This window comes from Schistocerca serialis, chromosome 8 (genome assembly GCF_023864345.2).
Source record: "Schistocerca serialis cubense isolate TAMUIC-IGC-003099 chromosome 8, iqSchSeri2.2, whole genome shotgun sequence".
Lineage (NCBI taxonomy): Eukaryota > Metazoa > Arthropoda > Insecta > Orthoptera > Acrididae > Schistocerca > Schistocerca serialis.
In genome coordinates this window covers 482,132,904-482,150,874 of record NC_064645.1, presented here as the reverse complement: position 1 = coordinate 482,150,874, position 17,971 = coordinate 482,132,904, and the positions used below count along the sequence as shown (strand labels likewise).

The following is a 17,971-nucleotide window of genomic DNA, read 5'->3' as shown; positions in this document are numbered from 1 at the left end:
CAAATAACCCTGTGACGAAACGCGCCACTCTTCTTTGGATCTTCTCTATCTCCTCTGTCATCCCGACCTGGTACGGACCCCACACTGATGAGCAATACTCAAGCATAGGTTGAACAAGTGTTTTGTAAGCCACCTCCTTTCTCCTTTGTTGATGGACTACATTTTCTAAGGACTCTCCCATTCAATCTCAACCTGGCACCCGCCTTACCAACAATTAATTTTATATGATCATTCCACTTCAAATCGTTCCGCATGCATACTTCCAGATATTTTACAGAAGTAACTGCTACCAGTGTTTGTTCCGCTATCATATAATCATACAATAAAGGATCCTTCTTTCTATGTATTCGCAATACATTACATTTGTCTATGTTAAGGGTCAGTTGTCACTCCCTGCACCAAGTCCCTATCCGCTGCAGTCTGTGATGTGTCCACAATGAAGTTTGCCACTGTTTGCAGTTCATGATCAACTGTCAATGATAGAGCATTACATGTATTTAATGTACAGTGCAGCAGAATTTAGTGTTCAGATTGATGAACAAAAGTACAATACGAGTTTCACAACAAATGTTATGTTAATTGGAAGAAAATTATCCCCACAGATATATACTTTGAAGAAACTGGGTCTTCAAGTGGCAGAAATTTGCATAAATCTGCCACAAGAAGTATTATTTGCAAAGCATAATTTGAGGAGGTGCATCTGGCAGAAGATTCATGAATAATGCCATCAATTGTGCCTGTGAAATGTACAATTCAAGAACACAGCATACTTTTCACAGTATATATAAGTGACTTAGTAGATAACATTGGAAATTCCACGAGACTTTTCGCAAATGATGCTGTTCTATATAGAAAGGTCCTACGCTAGAAAATTGTAGCAAAAGGCAAGACGACCTGCACAGGATCAACGCTTGGTGCAGGGAGTGACAACTGAACCTAAACATAAATAAAATTAATGTATTGCACACACACAGACAGAAAGACTCTTTATAGTGTGATTACATGATTACAGAACAATTACTGGAAGCAGTTACTTCCATAAAATATCTAACATTATCCATACAGAGTAATTTGAAGTGGAACAACCACATAAGATTAATAGTGGGTAAGGCAAATATTAAATTGAGATTTATTGGGAGAATCCTTAGAAAATGTAGTCCATTAACAGACGATTTAGCTTACAAAACTGTCATTCGACCAATACCTCAATACTGCTCACCAGTTGTGATCCATACCATACAGGTTTGATAAAGGAAATAGAGAAGAAAAAAAGAACAGTGGTATGTTTCATTACAGGTTCATTTGCTAAGTGCGAAAGCATTATGGAAACGCTCAGCCAATTCCCATGGCAGATGCTACATGAGAGGTGTTCTGCATCATTGTGTGGTTTACTTTTAAATTGCAGAGAGCGTACGTTACTACAGAAGAATCAACCAATACGCTGCTTCCTCCAAAATATATAAGGAACTATGAAGATAAATTAGAGATATTCGAGACAACACAGACACTTACCAGCAATTATTTCTCCTGCAAACCATTCTTAACTGAAACAGGGAGGGGGGAAAAGTGACACAGGTACACAAAGTACCCTCTTTCACACACTGTAAGGTGGTTTGTAGAGTACAGATGTAGATGTAGATGGAGTGCTGGAGGAGCAGCAATTATAACCTTACTGTACAAATGTGTGCAAGCAATGAGGCCAGATGGTTCTGAACCAGAACTCAGTTCTGACAATGGACTGTGTAACAATGTATGCATCAAGACCGGTGAATGTCACTTTTAATTGGTACCATGTTACACGCTACAAACTGTTTACATCTATATGCAGTTCCAGCCATTAGTTCTTTATCTGAAGGTACTCAGCTTATGGTTCCCTCTTTCCATATAGTTTCGACCTAAGAGTTGAGAGACATTTTATGTGACGGTTATTCAGAGAGTGAGGTCCAAATCACCATATAGCTTGTCAAATGTCACATGAACACTGAAATATGCATGCGCACTTACTTCTGGCATGCCTTACTCATCAAATGACATCATTTTCATTGGTGTTGTCACAGTGTGCTGTTTACAGTGTCAGTTCAAAATGTTTAAAACAATCAATCCACCTGCTGACTGGGAAACACAGTCAAGTGATTCAGTTTCTGACAGCAACAAACTTTGCAGTAGCAGAAATTCATCAACAGATAAGTGAGGTGTATGGCCCGAATGCAATACGTAACAGCAAACTGCATAAGTGGGTAAAAACTTTCAAGGACAGACAGAAAAATGTCCACGATGAACCGTGATCATGCCAACCATCAGTGATATCAGAAGATTTGGTCAAAACCATAGACTAAAAGTTTCGTGAAGACTGGTAATTCAAAATTTCAACTTTAGCACTGGATTTTCCAATTTTGGGCGGAACAACTTTGCACAAAAATTGTCTCTGAAAACTTGCAATTTCACAAATTGTGCCCACAATAAGTTTCCAGGCTGCTTACTGAGAAACATGAAATGAGAATAATGGCTTGTGCTCTTGATTTTTGGTCCTATATTGCAAGGAAGGCAACCAGTTTTTAGAGAACACTGTCATAGGGGAGGTGACATGAGTTTTTCACATGGCCACAGAATCTAAATGTCAGGGAACACAATGACATCACTCAACAACACCAGTCATAGTGAAGGCCAAGCAGACATTCTCAGTAGGCAAGGATATGGCAACTGTGTTCTGGAATAGCCATGTGGAGTCTTGTTAGTCGAATTTATGCAGCAAGGGACAACAATAAATGCAGCCGCTTACTGCACGACCCTGACTAAACTTCAATGTGCAATACAGAATAAGCGACTTGGCCTCCTGATGTCTGGAGTTTCATTGCTGCATGACAATGCTGCCATTCACACTCAAAATTTGGTCAGATCTTTTGAGTGCTAACAGATTGTCCACCCACCATACAGTCCAGACTTGGCACCGAGCAATTTTCACTTGTTCCACTACCTAAGTGAAAGTAGTAGTTAAAGAGTGGTTATCCTTACAGGTGGCAGATGTCTATGACACAAAAGCTTGTAGAATGTTATGACAAATGTTTAAACAAATCTGGAAACTACGTAGAAAAATAGAGAAACCAGCAAGGAATTAAATAAAAACTGTTTATTGAAAAGATTTGTGATGATTCATGTTTTTTTAAGAAATCGGACCTTACTTTCCAAATAACCCTTGCTGCTCATACTAGTATGTCATTCTTCACCTGAGGAAGTGATAAATAACAATGGCTGTGGTGGAATGATTTTTTTTTTTTTTTTTTTTTTGGGGGGGGGGGGTGGCAGGAAGGGGGAGGGGGTTCATGTATATAGCGAACAGAAAAGGAATGACATTAATCAGAATGTATTGTAAACTAGAGTAACATCAAATCAATGCATAAACAACACATTTGTGGCATGACAACTTGGAAGAAAAACAAGTCTAAGAGTTCTTGGAACATTTAAACTCTATCCACCCTAATTAAAGTTCATGGAGGAACTTGAAAAAGAGGGCCAGGCCACTTCTGGGAACACCCTAATAAAAAATTCATGGTGGAACTTGAAAAAAGTGACCAGATACCTTTTCTCAATATATTAGTTACGAGAAAACCAGACGGATCCCTGGGTCACAACATATACAGAAAACCACACAGACTGTCCTCAATCTTCACGCCTCAAGTCATCACTGTCATCAAAAAGACATTAGGTACTATAGACTCTTGTTACATAGAACACCAACACAGACTAGGAGAGTCACACTGAAGAATTACTTACAAAGAATATGCACTCAGATCGTCAACCTAAGTGGGCACTGTTATCAAAATCAAGGATGGCTGAAAAAGAGGTTGAAACCAACACACAAAAAGAGAAGCCAAGAATTGCTCATCTACTTCATACTGGCCCAATATCTGGAGAGGTTGGTGGGCTCCTACAGAACCATGCATCCAGGGTATTCTGCTCCTGTTGAGTAGTATAGAAAGTCTTATTCCCAATATTAAAGATGATCTAGATCTCCGAAAGTTCAATGCGTACCACATTCCATGTGAAAGTGGCCTGTCTTACCTGGGGCAGACTATTACGACAGTTGAGGGGAGACGTAATGAACAACAACAAACCCAGTTAAAACAACAACACAAATCAGCATCACCGATCAATGCCTCCAATATAAGTGTAAGTAAGGAGGCTATTAACAAATTATCTGCAATAGCATCTTCATTATTTGGTTCAAGTAGTGGGACGTTATCATAATGTCTCATCCCAGATACCAACATTAATAGTGCATTGCTGAGGCAAAGTTGGACAGGAACTGGACCTTCCCAATCACTGAAAAAATTGTTGCATGATGGATTATTACAAGTAGGACGAGCTATCGAGGTTTCATCATGTCTCATAATGCAGCTCAGAAAATCGTTCATTAGTTTTTCACAATGCACCAGAATCGTCTGTGCCAAAACCAACAAATCTAGCGTATTATCTTCAATCATCAGTTTTGGTAGGCAGCTTGTGCACAGTCCCTGAAACTATATTTGTTTGTAATTATTTCTTGGGGAACAATTCTTGTCTCTTTGAGGCAATATTCACAAAGTGCACTGACACTTAAATGAATGTTGGTTCAGTGTGTTTCTTCATCTTTTCAAAAAATGTCATCTGAGAGTAAATATGGCTTGCTTTCCACTACTCCTTTTATTATTATCACCACCACCTCAAAATTTGGTGCCAAGTTTTGAGTGTTCATGTTGTTGTGGTCTTCAGTCCTGAGACTGGTTCGATGTAGCTCTCCATGCTACTCTATCCTGTGCAAGCTTCTTCATCTCCCAGTACCTACTGCAACCCACATCCTTCTCAATCTGCTTAGTGTATTCATCTCTTGGTCTCCCTCTACGATTTTTACCCTCCACGCTGCCCTCCAATACTAAATTGGTGATCCCTGGATGCCTCAGAACATGTCCTACCAACCGATCCCTTCTTCTAGTCAAGTTGTGCCACAAACTTCTCTTCTCCCCAATTCTATTCAATACCTCCTCATTAGGTATGTGATCTACCCATCTAATCTTCAGCATTCTTCTGTAGCATCACATTTTGAAAGCTTCTATTCTCTTCTTGTCCAAACTATTTATCGTCCATGTTTCACATCCATACATGGCTACACTCCATACAAATACTTTCAGAAACGACTCCCTGACACTTAAATCTATACTCGATGTTAACAAATTTCTCTTCTTCAGAAACACTTTCCTTGCCATTGCGAGTCTACATTTTATATCCTCTCTACTTCGACCATCATCAGTTATTTTGCTCCCCAAATAGCAAAACTCCTTTACCACTTTAAGTGTCTCATTTCCTAATCTAATTCCCTCAGCATCACCCGACTTAATTCGACTACATTCCATTATCCTCGTTTTGCTTTTGTTGATGTTCCTCTTATATCCTCCTTTCACGACACTATCCATTCCGTTCAACTGCTCTTCTAAGTCCTTTGCTGTCTCTGACAGAATTACAATGTCATCGGCGAACCTCAAGGTTTTTATTTCTTCTCCATGGATTTTAATACCTACCCAAAATTTTTCTTTTGTTTCCTCCACTGCTTGCTCAATATACAGATTGAAAACATCGGGGAGAGTCTACAACCCTGTCTCACTCCCTTCCCAACCACTGCCTCCCTTTCATGTCCCTCGACTCTTACAACTGCCATCTGGTTTTTGTACAAATTATAAATAGCCTTTCGCTCCCTGCATTTCACCCCTGCCACCTTCAGAATTTGAAAGAGAGCATTCCAGCCAACATTGTCAAAAGCTTTCTCTAAGTCTACAAATGCTAGAAATGTAGGTTTGCCTTTCCTTAATCTAGCTTCTAAGATAAGTCGTAGGGTCAGTATTGTCTCACATGTTCCGATATTTCTACGGAATCCACACTGTTCTTCCCCAAGGTCGGCTTTTACTGGTTTTTCCATTTGTCTGTAAAGAATTTGCGTTAGTGTTTTGCAGCTGTGGCTTATTAAACTGATAGTTCGGTAATTTTCATATCTGTCAACACCTGCTTTCTTTGGGATTGGAATTATCATATTCCTCTTGAAGTCTGAGGGTATTTCACCTGTCTCATACATTTTGCTCACCAGATGGTAGAGTTTTGTCGGGACTGGTTCTCCCAAGGCTGTCAGTAGTTCTAATGGAATGTTGTCTACTCCCGGGGCCTTGTTTCGACTTAAGTCTTTCAGTGCTCTGTCAAACTCTTCACGCAGTATCATATCTCCCATTTCATCTTCATCTACATCCTCTTCCATTTCCATAATATTGTCTTCAAGTACATCACCCTTGTATAGACCCTCTATATACTCCATCCACCTTTCTGCTTTCCCTTCTTTGCTTAGAACTGGGTTTCCACCTGAGCTCTTGATATTCATACAAGTGGTTCTCTTTTCTCCAAAGGTCTCTTTAATTTTCCTGTAGGCAGTATCTATCTTACCCCTGGTGAGATAAGCCTCTACATCCTCACATTTGTCCTCCAGCCATCCCTGCTTAGCCCTTTTGCACTTCCTGTCGATATCATTTTTGAGACGTTTGTATCTCTTTTTGCCTGCTTCATTTACTGCATTTTTATATTTTCTCCTTTCATCAATTAAATTCAATATTTCTTCTGTTACCCAAGGATTTCTACTAGCCCTCATCTTTTTACCTACTTGATCCTCTGCTGCCTTCACTACTTCATCCCTCAAAGCTACCCATTGTTCTTCTACTGTATTTCTTTCCCCCATTCCTGTCAACTGTTCCATTATGCTCTCCCTGAAACTCTGTACAACCTCTGGTTTAGTCAGTTTATCCAGGTCCCACCTCCTTAAATTCCCACCTTTTTGCAGTTTCTTCAGTTTTAATTTACAGTTCATAACCAATATATTATGGTCAGAGGCCACATCTGCCCCTGGAAATGTCTTACTATTTAAAACCTGGTTCCTAAATCTCTGTCTTACCATTACATAATCTATCTGAAACCTGTCAGTATCGCCAGGCTTCTTCCATGTATACAACCTTCTTTTATGATTCTTTAACCAAGTGTTAGCTGTGATTAAGTTGTGCTCTGTGCAAAATTCTACCAGATGGCTTCCTCTTTCATTTCTTACCCCCAATCCATATTCACCTGCTACGTTTCCTTCTCTCCCTTTTCCTACTTCCGAATTCCAGTCACCCATGACTTTTAAATTTTTGTCTCCCTTCACTATCTTTTATTTCATCATCCATTTCTTCAATTTCTTCGTCATCTGCATAGCTAGTTGGCAGATAAACTTGTACTACTGTAGTAGGTGTGGGCTTCGTATCTATCTTGGCCACAATAATGCGTTCACTATGCTGTTTGTAGTAGCTTACCCGCATTCCTATTTTCCTATTCATTATTGAACCTACTCCTGCATTACCCCTATAATCCTTCTAAACTAAATAGTAATGAGTTGGCAATGAAATTCCGCACCTGCTTCCCCCATTATATGCATAACACAATATGCAATACAAATTCTGAATTTACCAGCATCTGGAATCAACAGTAGCCCATTGCATCCAAATTTCAGGCACCGGGGTGTTGCAACAAAGGTTGGTGAATTGTAGTAGATCATGTAGATGAAACTGCAGATCCATGAAGTGTAAAAATTTATTTTTCCTCCACATTCTTAGACTTTTGGATAGTGGCTGGGTGATGACTGGAAATTGTGCCCACTGAAGAATGTAAGGTTTCAAAACGAAATGACCGGCATATTTCATCCAACACACAATATTATGTTAGGGATACAGGATTCTAAAACACCTAACATGTATTTCATGCAATACACAGTATTATGTTATTTTATTGCAGAATATATCAAATAACTGAAACTACAACAGTGAAAAAAAGCCTGGTAGTGACTCATAATCAGGTAGGAGCAAAATTCTAAAATGTAATTAAGTCTGAGATGCCAAAAGAAACAAATACACTAAAAACTGCATGACTATGTTGAACAGGTGTCATAAGCACTGGAAAAGATCATTTTGGTTCTTTGGCATGTCAAACAAACAAAGAAGAAAAATTGCATGTAAAGGTTATTCTGTAGTTTCTTATGATTACGAACAGATATTCATTGCAAGAAAGCTGCTGAGATCAACAGAAATATGACCTTTTTATATTCCAACAGAAATTTGTTCTCAATGCAAAAACTGACATAACTGAAAGACACAAAGGTTCACATAGCTCCACTGTATCAGGTTAAATGAAATGGCTGTTTAACAAAATGTCACTCAAATGGCATTTGGTGTCTTTTTAGTCAATCACCATAGGCTAATAACAAATTAATTTCAACAATATCAGGAATAACACAAATACAGAAACCCAGTCTTATTTACACAATATTCAATAATATGCACATTCATTCCATAGCACTGTACTTACATTAAGAGTGACTAAACATCCAAATCTAATCCATATTCACAATAACTACTCACCAATGTATGTTTGCTATAAAGCTAACTATTATTAAAGCCCACAACATTTTAATGTCTACAGGCACTTACATTTCCCAATGGAGCAGAGGAAGAGGACGATGAAACTGATATCCCAGAAATTGCTGAACAAGATGCCGGCCTACCTCAAACAGCTGCCTACCGTGCGATGGAGCTGCGTAATGCTAGGGAGCTCCTACAGCAACCACTATCCCGCAAGCACTATTCTGTCATACCTCAGCTGTTCGTATCTTACGGTTGGGGCCCACTTGGAAAATAAAACTGGAATTTTCATCCACTCTATTCCATTCTATACTCAAAAGCTCCAGTGTATGTGAATGAACTTATTTAACTAATACAATCAATTTTTGGCAAGTCTGTCAACTTATTCACTGAAATACATGTAATAAAATCACATAGAGAAGTGAGTCAATAAACAGCATCCCTGCTTACCTTATGTGCTTTCACAATAAAGTGTAGTTACTGGTACTGTGATTGCTGTATGAAATACAATGTGTAATGAATGGACTATTTCTGTGACCAAATTCACACCTACGTAAAGAGAAAATTAACCTCCTAATATTGCCTTACCCACAGGAAAATGATAAATTATTCAAAGTCTGTAAAAATTGGCTCCATGTTGGATTGTAAGGGATAAGAAGCATTACACAATTCACATACCAGTGTCCATGATTGACAAAAGCACACACGAGATCACTATTAAAACACAGAAAATGTACTGGCCTACATAAACATGGCACACCGAAAAGGGTAGCACACTCAAACAATGGAAGGTCTAGGATGGAACAGCAACAATATGAAAAGCATATTTTGCTACTCACCACAGCCACTGAGCTGCAGACAGGCACGATGTGAAGAAAGACAACCAAACATTTAAGCTTTCAGACAAAAAAGTCATACTTCCAGTGTAGATTGGCCTCAGCAGCTGGAGACTGTAGGTGTGTGTGTGTGTGTGTGTGTGTGTGTGTGTGTGTGTGTGTGTTTGCTTTTTCAGAAGGAGGACCTTCTAGTCCAAAAGCTTAAATTGTTTAGTAATGTTTTCATTGAGTCCATTTGCAGCTCATCAATGTAGTGAACAACAACTACGGCACACTGTAAAAATCGCTTACCTCAAGGTCCTCCAGGGGAACAAAAAATTGATTACCATGATGGAAAGCTTCACCGTGGCAAATAGTTTAACCTTCACACTTACAAACTTGAAAAGGGTTTAAATAGCCCGTATCAGCCAGCTTTGGTTAACCCGCATATGCTTTTACCAACATGTCATTTTACTAGTGATTAGAGAAACCTTCCACATTCCAGAGAAATACAGAGTATGGTATGTAATGTCCTGGCTATACCAGAGAACTAATTTATGTAGATTCTTACTATGTATCTGAAACAAATTTCTGCAACATTCTTTGAACATTCGTTTTCCTCACACCTAAACTAAGGAAACGAAGAAAACAATGTACACTGGCGGAAAAAAGTCCCAACACCAAAGGGATCTTTGCAAGATAAATGAAGAAATTTTGTAGGCATGTTTCTACATCTGAAAGATGAGGTCTGTTCAAATTTAGCAACAGTTGCATATGACTGGTGCTAGTAGTGCCACTATGAGAATGCAAATGAAGTTTGGTTTAAATATGCGCTGTAACTGTCATGAGTGTTAGCTACCTTTGTGATTGCTCATAGTGAGTTGATGTTAGTCAAGAATTCCTTTAAGAGAGGAAGGTATGTACCAATAACTCACTGAGTTTGAAAGAGGTCATGTAATAAGGTTACGAGGAGCTCGATGTTCCTTCTGCAATATTGCATGAAGACTTGGCGTGAATGTAGACACTGTACATGACTGCTGGCAGCATTGGTCACAGGAATGTACTGTTGCAAAAAGATAAAGTTCCAGATGACCATGTGGCACTATGGTGAAGGAAGACCACCGAGTTCAGCATTATGGTTGTGGTGCATTGTACTGGGGTCTGTCTGTAGCAGCGATTCGAGCAGCAGCTGGCTCAATAGTGACACAACAAATTGTTACAAATTGGTTACATCAAGGACAGCTCCGAGCCACACGCCCTGTAGCATGCACTCCGCTAACCCCAAACCAACACTGTTTCTGACATCACTGTTGTGAAACGAGAGCTCATTGGAGGGCAGAGTGAAGTTCTGTTGTGTTTTCTGATGAAAGCCAGTTCTGCCTGGCAGCCAGTAATAGCCTTGTATTGGTTAGCAGTAAGCCAGATAAGCACCTGCAGCCAAGCCAACTGTGGCCTCAATAGATTGAACATACACCTGGAGTTATGACATGGCGTGCGATTTTGTATAACAGCTGTAGCACTCTTATGGTTATTCCACATACACCGACTGCAGATGTGTACATCAGTCTGGTAATTCGATCTGTTGTGCTATCATTCAAGAACACCTTTCCAGGGAGTGTTTTCCAACTGGACATTGCTTGCTGTTGTAACACAACATGCTCTACGAATATCAACAGCGCTTTGGCCTGCTCGATCAACAGATGTCTCTATAAGTGACCAAGTTGGGAGATCGGACGACAATTTCAGTGTCATCCACAACTAGCATTAACCATCCCAAAACTGACATCTGGCACCTGTGCAACACAACACACGCATGTTTGCATGCTTGCGTTCAACATTCTGTCAGCTACATTGGTTATTCACGTACCAGAATTTCATATTTTCAATGACTTTTCTTGTGCCTACATTACCCAGTGATCTTGCTACATTAATCACTCAAACATGTTAGCGAGGTAAATGTAATCCTGAAATTTCATTACTCTACATTAATCATTTCTTGATGATGGAATTTTTTTCCATTAGTGTAAGTATGTAAGTACTGTCAACAGTAAAATTCACTTATGTCACTGTCCCTAGAGTAATGTGTTGTATTAACCCTAATTTAGTTGCAGTGAGTGAACATGTGTAACTAACACTGTCGCACCACTTATACTTCGCATGAAAGCTAGACTACACATCCCGAAAGACTGTGCTAAATATAGTGAAACCTCTCTATAACGATTTTCAAGGGACCACAAATTCTGAACACTGTATAGAGGAAAACACTATAAAGAGGAAGGCTTCCAAATAATAATTATAGGGCATTACTGAAGATCGGGATACCACTAATCAGCTGTGACAAATGGTGCCATAGATGACATTTTAAATTTTCACAACACTGTAATATGACATTCACTGCAAATGATCAATGTATCAAATGATTAGTTTTTTGTAATTAAAACATGAGGCCTGGTAGGTGGATGGGTGAAAGTGAGTGGATGACTTAGTACTGTAAGAAGTTATAGCAGATTCTTAAGATATGACATCATTGTCCAAAGCTGACAGGTGGTATCCCATTCTCCAGTTGACCCAATTATAAAATATGAGCCAAATTTTGTTTAGGATAACTGAACATATTGCATAAAAACACAGTAAATGGTACCGATTAAAAAAGAATTAGTTACAAAAAATTACTTTAATAATTAAATTATGAAATGGAACTTAAAATTTGCACAAAACTCTAGGAACCTAAGCAATATGAAAATCACACACCTATGATTTTTTAAAATATTCAAGCAAGCATGTTTGTTTCGTATTTCTCCTAGACTCTATGGCAATCATTTCTTGCTCCAAATGAGCAAGTTGAACTACTGTTCTATCCTCAAGTCTATGGGCCATTGTATATCTCCTGAATGTTTCAAGGGCTTCAGCTGCCTTAGTATATGAGGGCACAGGGTCATCTTCCTTGTCACTGTCACTTTTACTTCCACTACTATTCTCCAAGCTTCTCTCTGCAGTCAGCTCCTCAATACTTTGTACTCCTGTGGTTGCCACATTGTCATCCACAGCCACAAAGTCCTCAAAAGTGACAGAATCACTGCCTATTAATTCCTGAATCTCTTGCATATCACTTGTAACACCTTCCACAGGAGCTGCCAACTCATTCTCACAGAATCTCGCTTTTGTGAAACAGTTTTTAATAGTTTCAGCGCTGACTTCCCTCCACGGGTACATAATTAAATTCCTTGCCTGTAAAATATTCAGCTTCAGTTGTGAGCTCTGCTGGCTTCCTGATTTTCTTTGATCCATCAAATTCAAGGCCTTTTTTACAAGGGCTGTCCTATATTTAACCTTAAGGGCATGTATTATTCCCAAGTCCAAAGGTTGCAGATGGCTGGTGCAGTTGGGTAGCAGGAAAATTACTTTCACATTTCTCAGAAAGGATACATCTGGTGGATGTGCCGCACATTTATCCACAAAAAGCAGCACTTTTCTTGCAGCACTCCCCATTTTGGCGTCAAATTCTCTGAGAAAACGTAAAAATATATTACTTGTCATCCATGCCTTGGCATAGTCTGTATATTTGCACGGAAACATGGAAATGTTTTTGAAGCACCTCTGATTTTTTAGCTTCCCGATAACCAAAGGTTTCAGTTTTTCACTGCCATCAGTGTTTGTATGCAACAAAACGGTAAGACATTCCTTGCTCTTGTTACTGCCATGGCAATTTTCCCCACAAAAAATAAATGTCTTATCCGCCATTAAACTGAAAAGCATGCCGGTTTCGTCAGCGTTATAAATGTCATGCAGTTTGTAGCCATGTATCAGATTAGGGAGAGTCTGCATCCACTAAGCTACAGTTTGTTTCTTCCATACTTTTACTTTCTCCACAGTCCGCTTTGTATACAACACCATAATGCCATCGAAATTTATCAATCCATCCATTGGATGCCTTAAAATTTTCCATTCATAACTGCAGTGATATTTGAAGCGCCTTCTCCTTCAAAATAGTTCCGTTTACAGGAATGTTTGCAGCACGTGCTTGCTGAAACCAAGTTAATAAAACTTCCTCCATTTCGTCGTACGTCGATGGTTTCAAACTCATACGTTTCAAATTTCCACAATTCTCAAACCCTTCCTTATTGACGATCTGTTTATCACAATAGTGTTGAGTGTTGAGGGGGCCAGTTTAAATTGCTTCACTAGCTCCATGCGACTCACACCAGGAGATGCCTCCACTTTTTTATAACAGAAACGTTCTTTAACTTAAACGTTATAAAGAGGTAAATAATTGACCAGGGTTCCAAAAATATGAGCGTTATATGGAGGAAATTGTAATATAGAGGAAATGCAGTAAAGAGGAAAATTTAACATTGTTTAAATGGGCTTTTAGTCGAGACCGAAAGAAATGGACATAACATAGAGGAAAACATTATATGGAGGAATGTTATAAAGAGGTTTCACTGTACAGGATGCCTTTGTTCATACTATGGGAATCCATTCAGAAATAATACTTTTAGTTCAAATGTGAGACATCTGTGTGGTCATAACTCACTAGTCTTTTTAGACTCATTGCTGAGTTTTCCATGGGCTATACATTAATCTCCCTAATACACAGTTGATTTCTATTCAAAACTTTATTTACTATTACAATGAGAACAACATAACATACTCACTTATGGGATCTGTGGTTGATAACACGAATTTGTATAAAAAGATGAGAATCCATCCAGTAAACATAAGACAAAGGAATAATCTTTATGTTGGGGGCACATCTTAAATTACTGGTCAGGGAAGCATGCACACTTTCTAAAATAGATTTTCAGCAAGTTTGACAAGAACTGAAGGCTGTTGGTTACATTAAAAACTTGTGTGGGATGTTTTATGCAGCAAAACTAATAACATTTGTTGGTACAGTACTTGTGTTGTCTGTTTTGCATCATATACAGGGTGTCCATAATTACAGTTCCAATTTAAAAACACTGTATAAAGACAACCACTATTCAAAATATGTCAAATTTGAATAGTGTATGAGGAATGTTCAATAAGTAATGCAACACTTTTTTCCTGAAATCAGTTTGGTTTTACTAAGGTTTCCAATGCACCATATTAATCCCCACTCTTTTGGCTACAAAACCCTATTTTTCAATGTAATCTTCATTCAATGCGACTGCCTTACGCCACCTTAGTGGGAGGGCCTGTATGCCCACATGGTACCACTCTATTGGTTGATGTCGGAGGTAACTTCTTGCGCATCAATGACCTTCCCATCACCCATGTATTGAGTGAATCCTTCATTGGGCTCAACAGATGGCAATCAGAAGGTGCGAGATTCAAGCTGTTGGGTGGATGAGGAAGAACAGTCCAATGAAGTTTCGTGAAGGTATCCATAGACATCCTGCAAGCACCTGTAAATATATGTGATGCCCTGGTTTTCTGCCGAAAGAAACTCAATGACAGGTCTCTTCTCAGAACACACCTCCATTACATATACCATTTTGAAGGCTATGTATAGTGCCATCACCTATTGGAACTTCATAAAACTAAAGCGGCTGAAATGGGAATATTATATTCCACGATGTCTACAATCGAAATTGGCAGAGAGAGAGAGAGAGAGAGAGAGAGAGAGAGAGAGAGAGAGAGAGTGAAAAAAAAATATATATATAACCTGTTGCATTACATACTGATCACCCCTCATATTATTGATGCAGGGGGAAACGTTGCGGAAGAAAAAGTTTAACAAAAATTTGAGCAAAAGATAGCGCTTTAAGTATCTTAACCTAAATGGCGTCAGCTAGAAATGACAGATGAATTACAATACGATGGATATGGTTTGAGTCACACATTACGCCATCCATACTGTTCAGTGTGCATGACTGCAAAAGTTCAGCAGTCAACAGTTGTGGCACTGCTACTTAGGTAAGCTCACCCACCATGGCAAGGTCATGCTGCATTAAATGTGAGAAATCACTTTTTAATTGTCCTGAGACCAAAAACCACAGAAACGCAAAATTGCATTAGTTTTTAATGTCCAGGGGCCAAAAACTGCATAAAAAACCAAACAACATTGATTTATAACTGTCGCAAGACTGGCGCACATGTTCAACATGCTGTCCACTGTTTTCTGCCACAAGCTGAAATCGAGAAACAGCATGTTCCACAGCTGATCAGAGTGTCTCGGGGGGTCATGTTCAGAATGTATTGTGCAATTCATGCCTTCAGTTCAGTTACATTCATAATTGCAGCACGGAACACAATATCTTTCAGAAAACTCAACAGCCAGAAGTCACATGGATTAAAATTGGGTGATGTGAATTGCCAGGCTGCAGAGAAATGAAGGCCGATAATTTCTGAAATATCTCTGCAGTAGCCAATTCCCTGGCTATGTAAAGAGTGTAGGAGTGCCATTTTGTACAAAAATGATCCTATCCACACATCCACACGCTGCTGAAGGGTTGGAATGATATTGGTGTGCAAAGACTCTTATAGGGTGTACATAGGGTGTACCGGCGACAGTACAGGTAACAGGACCCACAGGACTCATCCCTTTGGGGCGGGGGAGGGGGGGGGGGGTGCAATCCTAGGAATCCTACAATAAACAATGCCATCAACCCGTGCCATACAGTCACATTTGCAGAATGAAGTGGTAACAGTTGATGTGTGTGCAGATTTTCTGCTGCCCATATTCTGCAATTCTATGTATGGTGGACATGTCCTTGGGAGTGGAAATGGGCTTCATCTGTTCACAAAATGTTTCATGGTCATTCATTGCTCACTTCCACGAAAGAAAGAAATTCCAGAGTGAACATTTGTCTTGCTGGCAGATCAGCAGGATGCAACTCCTGAACGTGGGTAATTCTGTATGGATAGCAGTGCAGGATGTTTTGTAGGATTTTTAGCACAAAGCTCACAGACATGTTCAAAGCTCGGGCAATTCCCCATGCACTGCATGTTGGCACACCACCATTTGACCTATCCTGCAATGCAGTCACCTCACTTTCGACAGACGTCGGATCAACTGCTTTCTTTCCTCTGCCACACTGCACTTCAAGAAAACCTGTCTTTTTGTATTTTGTAACTATTCCCTAGAGATCCTCAGCAGACATCAGACCAATGCCTTTTTTCATACCTTTGAGTGTCCAGAACTCCTGCAGGGCTACTGGTGCACAGCCTCCTTTCTTGCAAAAGAGCTTTACTAGCAGCATATGATCCTTCATCGAGACAATCACGAACTTTCTCCCTGCATCAATAACACAATGTTCAAATCTGATATCATTCTGAGCAGTAGTTCTCTTACTGCAGCATTTTGAAACTGGAATTTTACTTATGGACACCCTGTACAGTATCAATTGGTTAGAATCTCAATCCTTGTGAGCTGCAGACACAAACACTGAGTGTGTGATGAGAGCATTTGCTGGTGTAGCTATACCACAGTCAAAACGAAGCACTATTCACCCAGGGTTTCTGTGAACTCATCTACTCAATGGGTAGTTTAATTAAACGAAGACATCAATGCAATTCAGAAGCAAACTGCTAGTTTTGACACCAACAGGTTCGATCAACATGCAAGTATTATAGAGATGGGAATCCCTGGAGGGAAGATCATGTTATTTTTGCAAAACACTTGAGAACATTTAAAGAACAGGTATTTGAAGTTTACTGTAGACCAATTATACTGCTGTGAATGTACATATTGTATAAGGACCACAAAGATAAGACAGAAATTAGGGCACGTACAGAGGCATATGGATAGTCTTTTTCCCCTCATTCTATTTTTGAGTGGAACAGGAAAGGAAATGCCTAGCAGTGATAGAGTGTACCCTCCACCACACACCATACGGTTGCTTACGGAGTATGCACCTACATATAGATGTAGTTTGTGAGCCAAATCATAGCTTTTAATAGAAGATAAAGTCAACGATTTTCTTACAGAAACCACAGAAATATCAACAATGCATCATTACATGAACACTGTGTGCGTTAGCAATTCTGATTTGGGTCTTCATAAATCATTCCCTGCAAACAATGGTATGGTTCCTCCTAATAAGCCAAGCACTGTGGTTGATGATGTTTGCATGTGAGTGCCTGCCTCTATTAGCTAACCACATATGCAACAACGGAAGTATTCACATGTTTATGTTTGTACTCGTTTAAAATGCCTCAATAATTTGAAATTCTCATCAAAAGTGAAATACAAGCTGTGACTAGTTATCTGCATGCAAAAAATGTGAAAACAAGTTCAAGTCATTGGCAGATTAGTTACATTTATGGTTAGAATACTATGAAAGATGGCATGGTAAAAAGAATGGGTCGGTGTGGCTATAGATGTCAGTACAACACTAACGAAGAAGTCAAAGTGAGTACTACTGAAGTCTTGGTGCAAAAAGTTGATTGTGGGCGAGAAGAACAGAGAAGGGAGGGGGTCCGGAAGTTGGGCTCATGTTGGGTGCCAAAAATGTGAACCGAGGTCAACAAAACCAAATGATTAACCAATGCTTCTAACTTCCTTTAGCAGTGCAATAACAAAGACGACGAATTTTTAAACAAAACTGTCCCTGAAAGCAAAACATGGCTGGCTCATGTTACAATATCCATAGAAAGAAGGCATTCAACATTATCAAGGAAAGTGAAGTTCAAGCAGACAAATGCTCCTCAAAAACATATGTACATGGTTACAAGTGGACTTTTTGCCTCACAGTAACACAGTCAATTTTGAGACGC

The 17,971-nt window shown here is 39.3% G+C and overlaps 2 protein-coding genes across 2 annotated transcripts in view; one reads left to right on the top strand and one right to left on the bottom strand.

The window, feature by feature from the left end:
• LOC126416445 (uncharacterized) overlaps nt 1-8,892 on the top strand; it is a 45,395-nt gene extending 36,503 nt beyond the window's left edge. Inside the window, exon 3 of the mRNA XM_050084171.1 lies at nt 8,518-8,892. Within this exon, the coding sequence (XP_049940128.1) occupies nt 8,518-8,733 (216 nt within the window). The 3' untranslated portion in view covers nt 8,734-8,892. The remainder of the gene's footprint in view (nt 1-8,517) is intronic.
• The window catches only part of LOC126416444 (RNA-binding protein 42-like), a 351,434-nt gene that overhangs the window by 184,162 nt on the left and 149,301 nt on the right, over nt 1-17,971 (bottom strand). The window lies entirely within an intron of this gene.